The sequence below is a fragment of the Mobula hypostoma genome, chromosome 8, assembly GCF_963921235.1.
Source record: "Mobula hypostoma chromosome 8, sMobHyp1.1, whole genome shotgun sequence".
Taxonomy (NCBI): Eukaryota; Metazoa; Chordata; class Chondrichthyes; order Myliobatiformes; family Myliobatidae; genus Mobula; species Mobula hypostoma.
The window spans coordinates 150522143-150541525 of NC_086104.1; the positions used below are offsets into that span (position 1 = coordinate 150522143).

At 44.9% G+C, this 19383-nt stretch overlaps 1 protein-coding gene across 1 annotated transcript in view; it reads left to right on the top strand.

Moving 5' to 3' along the window:
- Window positions 1–18880, top strand: part of LOC134351045 (AP-3 complex subunit mu-2) — a 46367-nt gene extending 27487 nt beyond the window's left edge. The window contains exons 4-8 of the mRNA XM_063057048.1: window positions 971–1056; window positions 2816–2949; window positions 8808–9015; window positions 11001–11145; window positions 16396–18880. Of these exons, the coding sequence (XP_062913118.1) occupies window positions 971–1056; window positions 2816–2949; window positions 8808–9015; window positions 11001–11145; window positions 16396–16496 (674 nt within the window). The 3' untranslated portion in view covers window positions 16497–18880. The remainder of the gene's footprint in view (window positions 1–970; window positions 1057–2815; window positions 2950–8807; window positions 9016–11000; window positions 11146–16395) is intronic.
- Window positions 18881–19383: the final 503 nt, after the last annotated feature.

Below are 19383 nucleotides of genomic sequence, written 5' to 3' on the forward strand. Positions count from 1 at the left end.
GGAACTGGACTCTCTGACGGTGGTGTCTGAAAAGAGGATGCTGTCTAAGTTGCATGCCATCTTGGACAATGTCTCCCATCCACTACATAACATACTGGGTGGGCACAGGAGTACATTCAGTCAGAGACTTATTCCACCGAGATGCAGCACAGAGCGTCATAGGAAGTCATTCCTGCCTGTGGCCATCAAACTTTACATCTCCTCCCTTGGAGGGTCAGACACCCGGAGCCAATAGGCTGGTCCTGGACTTATTTCATAATTTACTGGCATAATTTACATATTACTATTTAACTATTTATGGTTCTATTACTATTTATTATTTATGGTGCAGCTGTAACGAAAACCAATTTCCCCTGGGATCAATAAAGTATGACTATGTCTATGATATATTCCATCTGTTTTTTCTCCCCACACCACTTTCTGTCGGCTTTTCTTCCTCACTCACTCATACCTCCCCCTGACCACCGTGCGTGTAAGCAAGATGTGGTATTTGCACACTCCATCACGAGCCTTGGTTTCCAAAACAGTGAGAGAAACTTGGAAAATCTTTAGTTCCTCTCTAAATGTGTAAGTTGATCTGATAACTCCCAAACAGAAGAGATTTAGCAGATCATAAACAGAGAATTGTGTTTAAGCTGGAAATCCTAGAGAATGCTAGAGAAACTCAGCGTGTCAGTGGAGAGGAATAAACAGTCGACGTCTCAGGCCAGGAATGATCCTGATGAAGGGCCTCAACTCAAAATGTTGACTGTTTATTCCTCTCCATAGATTCAGCCTGACCTGCTGAGCTCCTCCAGCAGTTTGTGTGTGAGATTCTGCACTGCTGGAAGTTGCAGAGTTCCTACCAACGTTTTGGGTGCGTTGCTCTGATTGCAGCCGCTTGTGCGGAAGGGATCCTGATCTGACGTGTTCTCTGCCTAGCCCGGCAAGCAGCTCTAACCGTGCTAAAGGTGCTCCTTACTCTCTGCAGGTTCAACAGTGTTTGCTGAGATACAGGGTGTTATTGATGCCTGTGTGAAGCTGACTGGAATGCCAGACCTCACCCTCTCATTCATGGTACGTCTTCCTGCTCCATGTACGGGCTGATAAAATATTTCATTCTACTTGTGTCCTGCTTGCTTATGGCTCATGTTTTATATAGCCTTCCATCTGCATACTTTGTCATTTTATTTCTGTTGAACAACTGACCCTTTATGAGCCCTGGTTTTGGATATTCAGCCAAAGAAAAAACTGCTAAGGCGGCTTCTATAAGAATTTTACACATTTCAATGAGATCACTTCTCGTTTTTCGGACGATTAGAGAGTACAGACCCAATATTCTTTACCTTTCCTTTTAAGACATGCTTCCCCTCTCCATCCCTTCATTTGGTTGAACCTTCACAGCACATTTTAATTTTTCAGAGATTCACGTGGCCAAGTGGTTAAGGCATTGGACTAGCGACCTGAAGGTCGTGAGTTCGAGCCCCAGCCGAGGCAACGTGTTGTGTCCTTGAGCAAGGCACTGAATCACACATTGCTCTGCGACAACACTGGTGCCAAGCTGTAGGGGTCCTAATACCCTTCCCTTGGACAACACTGGTGTCGTGGAGAGCGGAGACTTGCAGCATGGGCAACTGCTGGTCTTCCATACAACATTGCCCAGGCCTGCACCCTGGAGAGTGAAGACTTTCCAGGCGCAGATCCATGTTCTCACAAGACTAACGGATGTCTTAGAGATTCAGCAGGGTAACAAGTCCTTCTGACCAAATGATCTCATTCTGTCTAATTACACCCATGTGACCAATTAATCAACTAACCCTTGTGTCTGTGGAATATGGGAGATCAGGCCAATATATGATATTCTCAGAATAAGGTTTAATATCACACTGACATGTTTTGTTGATTTTTTTTGTTTTGAGGTAGCATTGCATTAAAAAAAATTACAATAAGATGTGTGTGTGTGTGTGTGTGTGTGTGTGTGTGTGTAGTTATTTTGTCAATGTGGAGCCGAGAGAATGTTTGTAAACCTAGTGGGAACAAAGGATGTTGGGAATAGTGAGGGTGGAGCACCACGGAGGGGTGTGGGACAGGTGGCAGAGAAGAAGTGCCGGGTTGGTGGTGGAACTGTTGCAGACACACCCAGCCCTTAGACACAGGGCAAGGACATTTGATTCCACATACAATTGGTTTATTGATCATTACAGAATGTCTCTCAGGTGCTCCTGGATTTTTTTTGTTTGTTTTTTGCACCATTCTCTGTAAACGCTAGAGACTATTGTGTATAAAAATGCCACATGATCAACAGTTTCTGAGATATTCAAACCACAACGTGATTGCACTAACAATCATTCCACAATCAAAGTCACAACATCTCTGCCCCATTCTTATGTTTGGTCTAAACAGCAACTAAACCTCTTGACCATGTCTGCATATTTCAGTACAGTTTTGATATTTACTTGGGCAATCAGGTATAACTAATGAAGTGGCGACTATTTATATCACCATATACTCCCCGATATTCATTTTTTTGCAGGCATTCACAGTAGAACAAAGAAAAACAATAGAATCAATGAACAACTAAATAGAATTAAAGAAAAATTAAATTCAATCAATGGAAATCTGTATACGTATATCCTCTTGAATTCTCTCTGCCTCCTCCTTACAGCACAAAGGCTATCCAATATTATCAGCAGACTTGGATATATTATAATTGATCCCTTCACCCATGGTGAGATACAGTGGATTCCAACTATGAGCGTTGGCCTCTAGTGGATGGAAGTAGTGGTGTACATAACATGACATTCTGATTGGACTGTTCATTTTGTTACAATTGCAGAATCCTCGGCTATTGGACGACGTCAGTTTCCACCCCTGTGTCCGTTTCAAGAGGTGGGAGTCGGAGCGAATCCTTTCTTTCATACCACCAGATGGGAATTTCCGGCTCCTGTCCTATCACGTCAGTTCCCAGAAGTAAGTGGCATGTGGCTGGTGTAGAGGGGTGGAAGAGCCAAGATTGGTGCTCTTGTGCAACCTTCCCTTGCAACTGTGGACTCCATGTTACTCCTGGACCGAGTTTGGAAATTCATCTATGGGTAATCTCAAAAACGCAACAGATACTGAAGAAGGCCATTTGGCTGCTCTTGCCTGCCTTGCTATTCATTAGATCTTCTCTCTCAGTAGGAACCACACAGTAGCATTGTGGCTAGTGTAACACTGTTACGTCACCAGCAGCCTGGGTTCAATCCCACCACTGTCTGGTAAGGTGTTTGTATATTCCTCCTATGACCTTGTGGGTTTCCTCCGGATACTCTGGTTTCCTCCCACGTTCCAAAGACGTATCGGTTAGTGGGTTAACTAGTCACATGGGTGAATGTGGGCAGTGTGGGCTTGTTGGTCTGGAAGGTCCTGCTACCATACTTTATCTGTAAATAATCTCAGCCTCATTTGTACTGGAGAGCTTGCAGGGAGATTCGATAGGTTGCTACCTGGGGTGGGGTGCTCCAGTTATGAGGGGAGGCTGGATAGTCTGCCGGTTTTGCTTGGCGGGGAGGATGTCTTGCTGGGCATAGATAGGGTCTAAATCAAATAATATAAATAATAACTGTCTTTTTCCAGAGCAGAGGTATCTAAAGCTGAAGGCACAGGTTTATGATGAGGTGTAAGGAAGACTGCAGGCAATGGTTGAAATTAGAAACACACAGGCAGAGAGGGTGCTGGAGGCAGACTCACAGCATTTACAGTGCCTTGAAAAAGTATTCGGCCCCCAACATTTTCTTCACATAATTGAGTTTTACAACCAGGGATTTTGATGAATTTAGCTGAAAATTTATTTGTGAATTACATGCTCTTTTTTTTTCACAGTACAGCCCAATAAACAGGGGAAATTGCAAAGCAATGGAAAAACTGAAATGTCAACAGTTCAAAAGTATTCATCCCCCTTGGTTCAATACTTAGCTGAACCACCTCTCACAGCCTGAGGTCTTTTTGGATATGTCTCTATTAGCTTTGCTTATTGTGATGGAGCAAGATTTGCCCATTCCTTCTTGCTGCATTGTTCAAGCTGTGCCGGGTTAGTGGGGAGCAGCATTGAACAGCAATCTGGAGGTCTTGCCAGAGGTTGTGAATCAGGTTGAGGTCAGGACTCTGACTGAGTCACTCAAGGACATCAATTTTCTTCATTTGAAGCCACACCATGGTTGCTCTGAAAATCTACCATACTGTTGGACCTTATGCAGAGAGGGTATTTAATCTTATGAATTCGTTGAAAACAGGTGATCCTCCAATTTTATGCATCAACAAATTGGGTGAGTTGGTACGGTAATATACAGCATTGAACCTGAGGGAAGTTAGCATAGAAATTACAAAGGGGTTGAGTACTTTTTCAGTCTCACAATTTTGATTTTAGACTTTTAGTAAATTGTTGACAGATTTTGGAATTTTTCCTTTGACTTGACATGATGGACAATATTTTGTAAATTTGATCAAGATGATCCTAATTCAATATATTTTAAATTTAGAAAATGAGACAGTAAAATGTGAACCACAGACACGAGAAAATCTGCAGATGCTGGAAATCCAAGGCACAACACACAAAGTGCTGGAGGAACTCAGCAGGTCAGGCAGCATTTATGGAAATGAATAAAAAGTTGACATTTCAGGCTGAGACCCTTCTTCAGGACTTTTTAGTCCTGATGAAGGGTCTCAGCCTAAAACAACGACTGTTTATTCATTTCCATAGATGCTGCCTGACCTGCTGAGTTCCTCCAGCACTTTGTGTGTTTTGCTCAGTAAAATGTGAAAATAGTTGTAGAGACGAATTACTTTTTCAAGGCATTCTATAGACAAACACATTAATTACCAGACGCAGAGGCTGTTGGCAAAATCCTAGTAATGAGATTAGTATAGTGACTACTCGTGGTCAGCAAGGACACGTGAACTGTTGCTCCACTGTATAACTCCATGAGCACTTACCTGCATAGTTCTAACTTCCTTAATTCCGGTAAAAGCTTGACCCAATGTTACAAGGAGTAGTTGGAGAACTAACTTGTCACTTCACTCCTCAGCACAATAAATTTTATTGTCAATGGGAAGTTTTCAGGTCAAATGGATTTGTGCCTACCTGTCACAACCTGCTCCCTTCCTTGGTCCCCCAATCACCTCGCACTCCTTTCTCTCTCCTCTCAGTCCCGATGCAGGGTTTTGACCTGAAACTTCCATAATTCCTTCAGCACCCTACCCCCAGAAGCTGAGTTGTCCCAGCAGGCGGTTTGTTGCTCCATGGTTCTGCATTCCCCTGTCTTGAAATGTGTTAATAACGTTCACCATTTAATGCATAAAGTTTAACCAAATGATCAAGAAGCGTTAACGAAATGATCATCTCAGTCTATTTACACTCTGTTCCGAAAAGTCGGCAAACCAAAAACTTTCTAAAGGAGAATAGTGTTCACGACGTTTCCCTCGTGACCAGTCGCCAGAATCCACCAAGAGGGCCACAACCTTCTTGTAGGGTTTGGAGGCTTGCGTGCCTCAGTGAGCCGGAAAGCTATGTTGCCTCATTGCTGTTGCTCCTCTCCGGGCCTTGTGACGCATGGGGCAGCGTTTATCTTCAGCATTTGTCTGTTTTTTTGTGAGGCCGAGTTGCTAGCTGGAAACTCAACCCAGCACGGATGGAAAACGTGCAAGGAGCCGACCGGATTCGGAACCCAGGACCATTCGCCTTGAAATCCAGTGCGGACGCCGCTACGCTACCAGCCAGCTGGAATCAGCACCTTGTACTTTGACCTGTTTGGAATGGGTGACCCTTTTAAGAGCCAAAGGGCAGGGGCCAGACTAAGAGTGGTCCACCGGTCCTCCTGGCTCTGGGGTTCAGCTCAGGGCTAACCACCCTGACAGCTAAAACAAAATTGTTAGGAAACAGCAATGAAGAGCCCTTCATCCTTCTGCATCCGGGTCTCCACCAGGGACTTGCGTAACTGACGGTAGAGAAAGCTACTGACGTGATAAAGGAAGTCCTGAGCACCACCAGAGATGAAAGACCTTCGTTACTACCCTAAAGACCAGCAGCCTAATTTACAGTGCGGGAGCTTTCTGACTTGTACTTAGTGGATCAGTCAGTCACCAGAATATCAAAATCTGGAACATATTTTGGAAAGTTATATTTGGGTTGACTTATCCTCTACCCATCTGTCTGTGTAAAATATCTACTTATCTCTCGTGTTGGCTCATTTGACTTTTGATATCTCCCCTCGATATAATTTGTTTTTTATGATGTGATTAGAATCTAGAAATAAATTCTACATTGTTTAAAGTTGCTCAGACTAGAGAAGCTGAGTTCTAACGTGTTGAATCCAGTAAGTACAAGTCAGAAAGCTCCCACACTGTAAATTATTTCAACAAACTGAAGGCACTTTCTATATTGTGGAAGTTGTACTAGGGTTGGACAGAAATAAATGCAGGTTTTTTCAATCTGCAATAACCTTGGCAGTAAAGATCAGAGGCTGCCTGGTCAGTCTTGCTGGTTTAGTAGTCACCGTACAGGTAATGGTCACCTGACTATGGACAAGCCCGTACGCATGATCAACTGTTTGGGAGACCGACAGGATGGGGTGGGGATGGATTTTCCAGCTGGTGCATGGCTGCGAACATCTTCTGCCGGGTGGGAATGGGGTATTTCCATGAGCATTCAGCCCCCCACCCTGCACACGCACTTCCTGAACCTCAGCCCAAAGGGGTGGCTGGGTGGAGCCGCGCAGACTCACTCCCTCACTCCGTGAGGCGCGTTGGCAGCTGCTGTTCCCTTACCGACTTGCTCTCCCGTCGCCACAGTTTTTATTCATTTCTGACTTACAGCTGGTTTGAGTTACGAACAATCCTCAGGAGAGGAACCCTGTCTCCACCGGAGAACTGTCTGTATCTATTATATTTGCATCCAGTGGAGACTTGGTTTAGAAATACACTAGGCTGTTCTGGCCCAGGGAGCCTGGCTGCCCAATTATGCCCATGTGGCCAATTTACCTTCTATTCTGCACGTCTTAGGAATATGGTAGGAGATGGGAGCACCTGGAAGAGAGGAACGTGGTCACAGGAAGAACACACAAACTTCTTACAGAAGTGGAGAATTGAACCCGTGTCATTGGCACTGTGGTAGTATTCGGCCGCGGTGCCGCTGAGGGTGGATCTGTATCCGTTGAACACGAGACCTCCCTGTAATATTTCCCTACTCCCCAGGCATGCTTACGTGGAGCCTTCACCCCCTAAAAACCCCCGCCCCCTCCCGCTTTTAAATCTGTTACTAGCTCTTTCTTCAGTTAGTCCTGACAAAGGGTCTTGGCCTGAAACGTCGACTGTACCTCTTCCTAGATATGCTGCCTGGCCTGCTGCGTTCACTAGCAACTTTGATGTGTGTTGCTTGAATTTCCAGCATCTGCAGAATTCCTCGTGTGAACCCGATTAAATGTTGGATTTAGTTCAATGTTAGCATTAATGATCAGGAACCAATTGGGATGTTGTAAAAACTGACCTGATTGGTCAGTGGTTTTCAGCAGAGGACTTGTTCCATTCCTCCTTACTCAGACTTACAGGTTGTGGCTTCAGACCCAGACAACGTGGTTGACTCTTGAGTTAAAAAGAAAGAAGTTAGTTACTGCCAGTTATGCCGCTGGTGTTTAGGGCAGCAATGAGGGTCTTTCATCTCTGCCTGTCCTTGGCCATCTTCTCACTCATGTAAGTCTCAGGAATACCGTCACACCCGGATATAGGGTTCTTCATTGCTGTTTCCATAACAATTTTGTTTTACCAGTCAGGGTTGTTAGCCCTGAGCTGAACCCCCGAACCTGGAGGACCGGTGGGCCACTCTTAGTCTGGCCTCTACCCTTTGACCTATTTGGCATGGGCGACCCTACCAAGACCCAAAGCATAAAGTGCTGACTGCAACCAACACAGGTCTCCGGCTCATGAGGCACACAAGCCTCCAAACTGCAACAAGGTTGTGGTGCTCTTGCAGGAAAGTAGGGCAAAGGGATTTTTTTAAAAAATCAATAAATAACATGCTGGAGGAATTCAGCAGGTCGAGCAGCATCTCTGTGGTAGATGGTGGGGGGAGTGGGAGGAGGGCCTGTTTGGCATGGGTGATCCTACCAAGAGTCAAAGCACAAGACCCCAACTCCAGCCAACGTAAACACAAGAAAATCTGCAGATGCTGGAAGTTCAAAGCAATGCACACCCATGAAATGCTGGAGGAACTCAGCAGGCCAGGCAGCATCTATGGAAAATGGTAAACAGTCGACCTTTCATCAGGACTGGAGAGGAAGGGGAGAAGCTAACGTAGCTCGCCAGGTCATTGAGATATGCAAGCCTCCAAAGGTTGTGGTCCTCTTGGAGGCTTGATTCAGAAAGAAAGAAAGATTAGCTTTATTTATCACATGTACATTGAAACATACGGTGAAATGCATCATTTGCATCAAATTAAATCAGCAAGTATTGTGCTGATCAGCCTGCAAGTGTTGCCATGCTTCCAGTGCCAACATAGCGAATTGTGGGCGGGCTATGTTGGCACGGCCACCACTCACTAACCCTGACAATTCATCTTTAGAATGTGGGAGGAAACCAGAGCACTGGGAGGAAAACCACACCATCACGGGGAGCAAGTGTAAACTCCTTACAGACAGAGGTGGGAGTCGAACCCTGATCGCATTCTCCCCTGAAATGGTCCAGCAAGTCAGGGACAGTTGGGGAATAGCAATAAGTGCTGCCTTTGGTAGCGACTGCATGTGAATTTTGGTAAATGCAAACAGAGAGCCTTGTACAAAATCCTTCACTCTGCCTTGCAGCTTGGTGGCCATCCCCGTCTACGTCAAACACAACATCAACTTCCGGGATGGCAGCTCCACGGGGCGATTTGAGATCACCATCGGGCCAAAGCAGACGATGGGAAAGATGTTGGAGGGGACTATTGTGACCAGCCAGCTGCCAAAGGTGGTACTGAATGTGAATCTCACCTCCACGCAAGGGAACTACACCTTTGACCCCGTCACCAAGGTAAAGAAGAGTCATCAACCTGAAATGTTGATTTGGTTCCATTTCCACATATACTGGCTGTCCTCTTGAGTATGTTTTGCCCTTTCTATATAAGAACGACCTTTGTGGGAGCCATGTATCTATTTTCTGTCTCTCTCTATTATATTTTGTGTGTACGTTTAATTTGGGGTGTGGTAGAAGCAATGAGTATAGTCACATACTCTTTCTCTTCGTTGGTTAGTCTTCTTGAGAGTTAGAGACAACCGGGGAATCATTTTTTTTGCTAGCCGCTAACTTTTTTTAGTTGCACTTGTTTTGCTTATTTCATTATTTTGTTATTTCTAATATCGCTATGAGATCATTTGTCTCTGCTGGTTTTTTAACAGTGTATCAAACTTTCTCTGACATGGAACCTAGTTATTCTGGAAGCCTGTCATAAAGTCAACTCCCATACTTAGTCTCTCAGCGGTTTGATTTGTTTCCAAGTGACCACTATGACCTTGACGTTAAGGGCATTGAGTCCCACCTCTCCTCTGCAATTCTTTGGACCCTGTTTGGTCCATTTTAGACTGGTATATGGGTAGGAAAATTTTAGAGGGATATGGGCCAAACGCTGGCAGACGGGATTAGATTTGACGGGACCCTACAACCATCAGTCTCCTGAACCAGTGTGGATAACTTCACTCACCTCAACCCTGAACGGATTCTGCAACCTACAGACTCACCTCCAAGGACTCTGCAACATGTTCTCAGTACTTGTTCTACTTGCACAATTTGTCTTCTTTTGCACGAGTTGTTTGTCGGTCTTTTTTTATGTATTGTTCTTTATCTTCCTGTAAATGCCTACAAGACGATGATTCTCAGGGTAGTATATGGTGACATCTACATACTTTGATAGTAAGTTTACTTTGACTTTGACTTTGACCATGGTCAGCATCACTGTTCCCTCTAAGTTGCGCAAATGTGCGGCCACACAGTAACTAAAATGCGCCTGCACACATAGCCTTTGTTGCCATGCGGTGGAAGTTTCTTTATATGATGTTCATATAATTTTGAAATCTAAATATAATTGTGAAATACCCTGTAATTAATTATGTTCTCATAAATATAATCCATAAATTTTCTAAATACTGAACTTACCACAACCTTTTAGTTTGGAACATTTTAGAGCTGCAAAGTATTTACGTTCAATGTTTTAAGTTACAACTTTGTTTCAAATTGTAAAAATAAACACAGAATGGAAGTTGGGAGCTCATTGTTAATAAAGAACCAGCCCACTGAATGTGGACGCTGTTTAAAATATCACGCATTTTAGGTGCCATATTAAAATTTCCTGCTCAGAGCAATGGTTGGTCCATGCCGCTGTAAAGAAAAAAGAAGGAATGTTAGTCAGCATGGAAAAGTTGGGCTGAAAAGCGTGTCTCTGTACTGTATGACTATAAGCATGGTGGTAAAATTAATTGATCTGGTTCAGGAATAGTAGTAGGCCACCATAAATCCCAGAGGATCATGGGTTTATGCCTCTGGTGGACTGTGTCCTCTCCAGTGCACAAGCCTGGGCGGGAAGATTTGAAGAACCGGCTGTTGCCCTTGCAGTGGGTTCCCCCTCTCCACCTCACTGATGAAGTCCAATGGAAGGGCAAGCGCCGATACTGCTTGGCACCAGTGTCGTCGCAGAGGTTGCCAGAGTGGAATTGTAAGCAACATCAAACTGCCTGAGGGACCCCAGCTCCGGATTTCTTCCTCGGGGTTTACTCCCGAAGCCTTTCCCGTGGGTGGGTATGGCCGCAAGGCAGCAGAGGATTAAAAACAGAGTTTTCCTTCTCCTAGGTGGTCTGCCGTCCAAGGCCGATGAGCCCCACCTGCCAGAATAAATGCGAAAAGTAGGTCATGTGAATGCTCTCTGTACTTGCATCTACCACAGGAGATCCAGTATACTGTCAGTAATGTGCTTGTGTTACTGATCTGACCTAACGGTAGATCTTCTTTCCCCTGAACTGTTGCAGGTGCTGACGTGGGATGTTGGGAAGATCAATCCTCAGAAGCTGCCCAGTCTGAAGGGGTCCATGAGCTTGCAGACAGGGTCGCCCAAACCTGACGAGAACCCCAACATTAACGTCCAGTTCAAGATCCAACAGTTGGCCATATCAGGTACTCCCAACCCAGCTGGGTCGACGCGTCCTGGCTTGTAACACGTTCAAACTGAGCTGACTTTGTTGTCGCGTGCACCAGTGCGGTGAGGTACAGGTACAAAGAGACACTCACTAACATCGGCAACACAGGCACAGAATATACATTAGATAAGACAGTGAAGAAAACAAGGCATAAAGTTGTACAGTGCTTCAGCACTGAAATGGGCCCTTTGGCCCATCTAGTCTGTACTAACTGTTTGTTTATTTGGAGATACAGAACAAGCTCTTCTGGCCCAACGAGCCACACCACCCAGCAACATATCTGTTTACCCCTCGCCGAATCGGAGGGCAATTTGCAGTGAGCAATTAACCTACTAAGTGGTACGTCTTGGGACTGTGGGACTGCAGCGCTCAAGGAAACCCCGTGCGCTTACGGAAAGGACCCTGAAGACTTCTTACAGGGAGCATCGGAAGTGAACTCTGCCTCGAGCTGTAATAGCGTTGCGCTAACTGCTAGGTGCCCCGTTATTCTGCCTCGTCCCATCGACCCACACCAGGTCCATAGTACTCCAGACCCCCCCCCCCCCGCCGTACACATACTTACCCAAACTTCTTATACCTGCGTCCACCATGTTTTGTTCCACACTCTGAGTGAAGTAGCTCCCCGTCAGGTACCCCTTAACTATTTTAACTTTCACCCTTCTCCTATGACCTCTAGTTCTAGTCTCACTCAACCTGCTTGCATTTATCCTATCCATATTCCTCAAAATTTTGCATACCTCTATCAAATCTCCCTTCATTTACCTATGCTCTAGCAGATAAAAATCCCAATGCATTCAATCCTTCCCGATAACTTAGGTTCCCCCAAGCCCCAGCAACGTCTTTGTAAGTTTTCCCTGTACCCTTTCAATCTTATGAATATCTTTTCTGTAGATAGGTGATCAGAACCGCACATAATAAACTAAACCACAGTTCAAGCCAAGTCCACGGGGTGGTGCAGGAAATGGCCTATAGCATTCCGTTGATGAGGTAGGATTAGGTTTGGGAATATCAGTTGAGGAAAATATCTGTTTCTTAACCTGGTGGCATGGTACCTCCTGCCCAATGGTAGCTAGGAGAAGAGAGGGCAAGCAAGAGATTTGTATTTAACTAGCTCCTTCCACTTCCTTTGCTGATGATTTGCCACCAGCAGAATTCCGCTGTAGTTTAAGGAGATGGGAAAAGTATAATGGAGATTTATGAGGCTGGTCAGTAATGGTATCAAGCAAGATCTTGCTGTCTGTGTGTTTTCCCCACGACCTCTCCACTTTCCTCCAAGTGCTCTATGATGCTTCTAAATTCCAAGAAGTATGCAGTTTGGAAGGATTTCTTGCCCATAGTGAGTGGTAGAATCTGGGGGTATTGATGAGCATGATGGTAGAGTAGTGGGAGGCACAGTACCGTACGGGTTGCATAATGCTATTACATCACCAGGGACCTGGGTTCAATTCCCACCGCTGTCTTTAAGGAGTTTTCAGTGTTTCCTCTGGTGAATCAAAGAATCATAGAAAAGTACAGCATATAAACTAGTCCATGCCGAATCATTTAAGCTGCCTAGTCCCATCGACCTACCGACCTACACTGGGACCATAACCCCTCCCCCCCCATAGCTCTACCATCAATGTACAGTACTTATCCAAATCTCTTAAACGTTGAAATCAAGCTCACATGCTCCAGTTTCCTCCCACATTCCAAAAGTGTATGAGTGAGAGGGTTAATTGGTCACATGAATGAAATCGGATGGTGTGGGCTCGTTGGGACAGAAAACCTGTTGCTATGCTGTATCTCTAAATAAATAAAAGGAGGGATTGATGTAGGAATAGTGCAAGTGGGTGCCTAATGGTCAGTATTGACTTAGTGGGCAGAAGGGTCTGTTTCAGTGCTGTGTGACTATGATTTTATGGAAACTAACTTTAAAAGATATTCACAGAATGCAAAAGGATATTGGCCAAGTTATGTTTTTTTAAAAGAAGGGTGAGGGATAAATATCACCAGGGAGTGGGATAGCCGCCTCACTTTTTAAAAGTTTTGCATAGGATCCTTTACCACCTCCTAAAACATGTACCCTTCCATTAATGGTAAGGGTCCATGGCAAAGTCTGGGAACCCCTGTCCCAAAATTAGTGACCTCAGCCTGGTGACCAGATGACAACACTTCCAACAGTGCACAGCTTGCTTCATACTGTCTGGTGGGTCAGCCTTTTGTTGAATTTGGATGATTTGCTTTAACAGCCTGGGGTAAAAGGGAGAGAGATATAAGATGGCAGAGTACATAGAACATAGACTAGTACAGCACAGTACAGGCCCTTTGGCCCACAATATTGTGCCGACCCCTCCCACATGTTGACCCTTGATCATCCTAGACCGTAACACATAGGAGTAGAATTGGGGAGTTTGTCCCATCAAGTCTGCTCTGCCATGGCTGATTTATTATCCCTCTCAACCCCATTCTCCTGCCTTCCTCATGTAACCTTTAACACCCTTTCTAATCAAGAATGTGTCAATCTCTGCTTTAAATGTACCCAGTGACTTGGCCTCCAAGGCTATCGGTGGCAATGAATTCCATGGATGGATTCACCATCCTCTGGCTAAATTCTTAATTCTTGATTGTTGTTTATACTTCTTAACTACTGTCCCACTGACCTTGTAGCCTGTTCTTGGCACTGCCCCAGTAAGTGCACCAGTGTCCTGCAGAACTGCCCACCTATCAACATAGCACTCCCCCAGGGTAACACACGCACAAAGTGCTGAAGGAACTCGGCAGGTCAGGCAGCATCTGTGGAGAGGAATAAACAGTCAACATTTTGAGGTGAGACCAGAATAAGGTGTGTAAAGGGGTAGGAGTTCAAGATGAAAGGCGATAGGCGAAGCCAGGTGAGGGGGAAGATATGTGGCTAGAGGAGGGGCAGGTGAAGTGAGCAACTAGGACGTGATAGGTGGAAAAGTCTGAAGAAGGAACCTGATAGGAGAGGAGAGTGTGGACCATGGCCAAAAGGGAAGGTGATAGGCAGGTAAGAAGGGAGCCAGAGTGGGGAATGGAAGAAGAGGGAAGTCGGGAGGGGGGAAATTACAGGAAGTTGAAGAAATCGATGTTCATGGTCAGGTTGGAGGCTACCCAGATGGAATATGAGGTGTTGCTCCAATCTGATAGTGGCCTCATTATGGCAGTCGAGGAAGTCGTGGACCGACATATTGGAATGGGAATGGCCAGTGGAATTAAAATGGTTAGCCAATGGAAATCCTGCGTGTTATGGAGAGAGTGAGGGTGCTTGACAACTCTGAACTAAGCCCCAGTTTTTTTCCTAACCAGAGAAAACTTCTTCGATCATTGAGCAACTTTGCTGAGCACCCACATGAAGGGGTTAACAGCTGGCAAGCGGTAGGCAGCTGGGATATTAATGATTAAAGCTGTTAGGATTTCAGAACTCCATTAAACATCTCCATCTAACTCAAGTGGCACATGGCCGTAAAGATCCCTGGCTGTCTTTTCTTGAGTAGACTGTGTTAACACTCATGATGCCCCAAAACAAAACTTGCTTAAAGCTCCAGAAAGATTTCCTGGTGATAAAAATCAATTTGTACTTACTGCCCCGTTACGCCGCTGGTGTTTAGGGTAGCGATGAAGATCCTCCATCTCTGGTGGTGTTCAGAGCATCCTTCATCATGTCAGTAGTTTCGTCTCAGTTTTCGCTACTGGCAGCCACGCAGGTCCCGGGTGGAGACTCAGGAATACCGTCGCCCTCAGATGTAGAAGGATTCTTCATTGTTGTTTCTGTGGCTATTTTGTTTGACCAGTCAGGGTTGTTAGCCCTGAACTGAACCCCCAAACCTGGAGGAGCGGTGGTCCACTCTTAGTCTGGCCTCTACCCTTTGACCTGTTTGGCATGGGTGACCCTACCAAGAGTTAAAGCATAAAGCCCTGAGTCCAGCCAACGTAGCTCTCCAGGTCATTGAGACACACAAACTTCCAAACCACATGACAAAGTTGTGGTTCTCTTGGAGGAAATCAACTTTGTATGGACTTATAAGCTGATTGCATTGAATATGGGAGAGGGTAGACCCTTAGGGGAGGTATTTAAAATTAAGGGACATTGGTTTGCAGTAAGAGGTTCAGGGGTTTCTTCACCAAGAGAGTGGTTGGAGTCTCAAACATACTTGCTGAGGAGGTAGTGGAGGCAAAGGGTCTCACAGCATTTACGAAGCATGTACAAGGTATAGAACGCCTTTGACTATGTGTCAGTAAATGGGAATGTATACCTAGGGGATTAATGGCACGGATATGATGGGCTGAAAGGTCTTTTTCTATAAAACTAGGCTCTGTCAAACTAGTTAATTTTCCTTTACCTTAGGGGAAGGAACTGGTGCTTCTTATTAGAATTGGGATAATGTCTTTCCTTTGAGAAAGTCTAGGGTAGGGAGGGAGGGAAGGGAATGGAACGTCGACTCAGACCATCAGAGGCCTGTGTTGGGCATTTTCATGCCTTACAAGGCGCAGATTGGAAGTCTGTGTGGGGCGCCACTCCTTGCACACACTAGAGCATTGTGTGATTAAGTGCCTTGCTCAAGGGCACAAACATGCTGCCACAGCTGAGGCTCGAACTAGAGACCTTGAGATAACCAGACGAACGCCTTAACCACTTGGCCACGTGCCCAACACAAGGGTAGAACACAACCCAAGGTCTAGGATAGAAGGGCTCTATGAAAGGCTCCTGTCCAATCAACAGTGGCACGAATCTCAATGAATAGGATTGAATTGGGTTATGAGAAAGAGTCTCATCGACTCTTTATTCCCCTCCATAGTAGCTGCCTGGCCTGCTGAGTTCCTCCGGTATTTTGTGTTTGTTCCTCTAGATTTGCAGCATCTGCAGAACCTCTTGTGCTTGATCAATTGAACTTCTTTTTTTTTTAACAAAAGGAAGGTTTTCTGCATCACTGCCTAGCTTTTATTTAGAATCAGTTGGATCCTTTGATGCAGCTCCAATCACGGAATACCACTTTTAATTTTGATTTCTCGAGCACTACTGTTCTGACCTCTGGGCACGACTGTAAGTGGGGTGCCAGTTCAGTTGGGGGTGGTCGTTTCAAAGTGAAGCATCTGCAAGCGGAGTAGATTTGTACCCACTTTTTCAGTCTCCCTAGCCCCTTCAAAGTCCGTAAAATACCGTTCGGTTTCTGTCTCCTGTGATTTACAGCGGCCCACTGACGAGATCCTGTGTTGCACTTCCTTTCAGGTCTGAAGGTGAACCGACTGGACATGTATGGAGAAAAGTACAAGCCATTCAAGGGCATCAAGTACATGACGAAAGCCGGCAAGTTCCAAGTCCGCACATAGTGGCTACTCCGAAGGCACTTGCTCCCTACGGCCATGAGAGTTTTGTTCCCTGCCTGCCTGCTTCCCAGTCGGAGTTACCTTTTCTTCCTTTCTTTATTATTGCTTCTTGTGTATCGATAGAACCACCTTGGTGGTTAGCTGCACTTCCAAAGAATCCAGCGCAGGTTTAACCATCAATATTGTTGGTATGAACCAGAGGTTATAGACTTGAAGTCAAGTTGGTGATGCCTGGGACTAAATGCCCTCTGGAGCATCCGCTACTGTCCTCCGTTCCCGTAACTCAATCACGTAAATCATTGATGGAGGTTCTCAAGTGGTACAGCTGCAACCACAATACATGCTGTCCATTGGTAAAGTTTAACATCAGTTTCTTCTCAACACTACATTGTGAGAAGTCTACCTTTAACTCGCATGCTAACAGGCAGCAGCCTTCCAAAAGCTGAAAAATGTGTGTTAATTATGTTTATGTTACTGGAGTAGAAAAGAAATTACGGAACAAACAAGCACACTGCACATTCCCCAGCTTTGTGTGTTGGCTGGGTATTGGCACAGTAATTTAACTTTGTCACTATTTCAATGTGCTCGAGGGTTTACGAGGGTGCTAATTTAGTTTTATGCTGTTATAAGGATACTTGATTTCCACAGGATATTTTTCTTAGCTTATGTAAGATAAAAACAGAAGATGCTTGGGAACTGCTCAGCAGGTCAGGCAGCATCTGTGGAGAGTGAAATAGCCTGAGTGAATAAGTTCTCCTCTATTCTGAACTTGAACTCAAAATTCTCCTCACATTCTGCCCCTGCCCGCTGAACCACCCCAGCCTTCTGTTTTTTATTTCAACGTGCAGCATCTGTAGTAGGTTTTCTTTTTTGTGAATCACAATGTAATCCTAGCTTCCCGGTCATCGAGCAGCACTTGCTGTTCACCTGACAACAATAAATGTCTCTCTGTCGAGTGAATTACCCCTGAGAGAAACGGTCTGGGCACCTCTTTTGCCTATTCTGACCTGGCAATGCTGAATTAGAAATGAGACCTCAGTAACTGCTGGAACAATCCTGAATGTGGACGTTGCAATGTAGCGGTGAAGTCATTCTTTTGGCCTGCTTGGTTTCTAACCTTTTCGCAGGCCCATTGTAAAGCTCCCACTGCAATCCTCTTTGCTGAGTGTGTATGTTGTAGCGCCCCATCAGGACCAGATAAACTCTTGCCAATGAAGTATAATTTTCAATCCTTGTCCGTGCTTCGAAGCAAGAATTCCTAAGCTGAACGTTTGCTACACTTTACATTATCAGGTGAACAGACCTATATGGGAAGCAATGATACCTTGTCGCTTAACGTTTACCCAAACCCCTGCATTTGTTAAGGTTTTGGTGTTGTAACCTTGCATTGAGTTGTACTCTATTTAATGTTAATGTAATGCCCGCTATTCTATAGCCCACTGGTGGCTGTGAGAAAAGTATTGTGTTTTAACAAATAAGTCAACGAAGCTTGGGATTCGGCAGGATCTTCCTGGAAAGTACAAGACTGTGAATAAACTATTTGTTGCTATTCCAAATGTAACAAACCCAAAATATGCAGCCGGAATTTCTGTATTTCTTTTCATGAGCATCAGATTAAGGCATGGGTTCCATGGACCCCTTGCTAGATGGTGTTACTCCGTGGCATAAAAAAAGGTTGAAAATCCCTGGATTAAGGTGTAGTGTATGGTCCAAGAAATGACTTAATTACAGAGCACCTTAAATATTATTCTCCTGTGATCAGGCAAATGATGGTGCTGAGAGTGGCCACTGTGGTTTTAATTATGTGCCTCTAGCCGAGGGGTTCCCAACCTTTTTTTATGCCATGGACCCCTACCATTAGCCAAGTGGTCCCAACAGGGAACCCCTGCTTTTTTTCACCCTATGAGAGAGGTGGGGCCTTTTCTTATCCGCATGTTGCTTTGTGAAGAGATTGAAGCATTTGACTCTGCTCCATTGGGCCAAGTGTTACATTCTGCTCTAGATTTCTTCATGACCTAACATTCTGATATGTTTTGAGTTCGACTCTGCAATGCAGGTGACCTGAAATATTTCCAAGGGTAAAATGCTGACCACAGAAAGCGGATTCCTCTCCGAAGTCTCATTGGTGACATAAGCAGGATTTACCATGTTAATTTCCTGTTGAGATGGAACTGAATTATTTGTGTGTGCAATACCTGACTTGCCCCTTGCGGGTGGTACAGTATCTTAATTTATTGTTTGGATATATTTAAAAGGATGATCTTTACTGTACACTTATCGGATGTTGTTAATAGAGTATGAACTGTTACCGGAGCAGGGCAACCTTGCCTGGGAAGCCTGTTCAATAATGTTTAGCTTTAAATAAAGTAAAAGTTTGTTATGACAAAGTGCCAGTGAAATTTTGTGTTTCTATTAGCTTCTCCTTCTCAATGATGTTTTCCCTGGAATCCTGGATGTATGCAGTAGTCCGCCAGGTTTGCCATTCATAGATTGTCAAAACCCTAACACAGATCCCGCTGATCAAGCAGGTTCAAGTAGCATGGAGATACTTTTAGTTCCCTCACAGCTTGACAGCTGGTAAAGCTGTGGGTGGAAGCGCAGCCAGCTGTCAGTTTTGATGTGGTGGCAAGGATTTTGTGTACTTCTGTCTACCTGCACTACACTTTCTCTGTAACTGCAGCAGTATATCCTGAAGAAAGGTCTTAACCTGAAAGGTCAGCTGTTTATTCATTTCCATAGATGCTGCCTGACCTGCTGAGTTCCTCCTACATTTTGTGTTTGTGCGTGTTGCTTTGCATTTCCAGCATCTGCAGACGTTCTCCTATTTGGTGTATCTTGCATTCTGTTTACATAGAAAATAGGTGCAGGAGTAGGCCATTCGGCCCTTCGA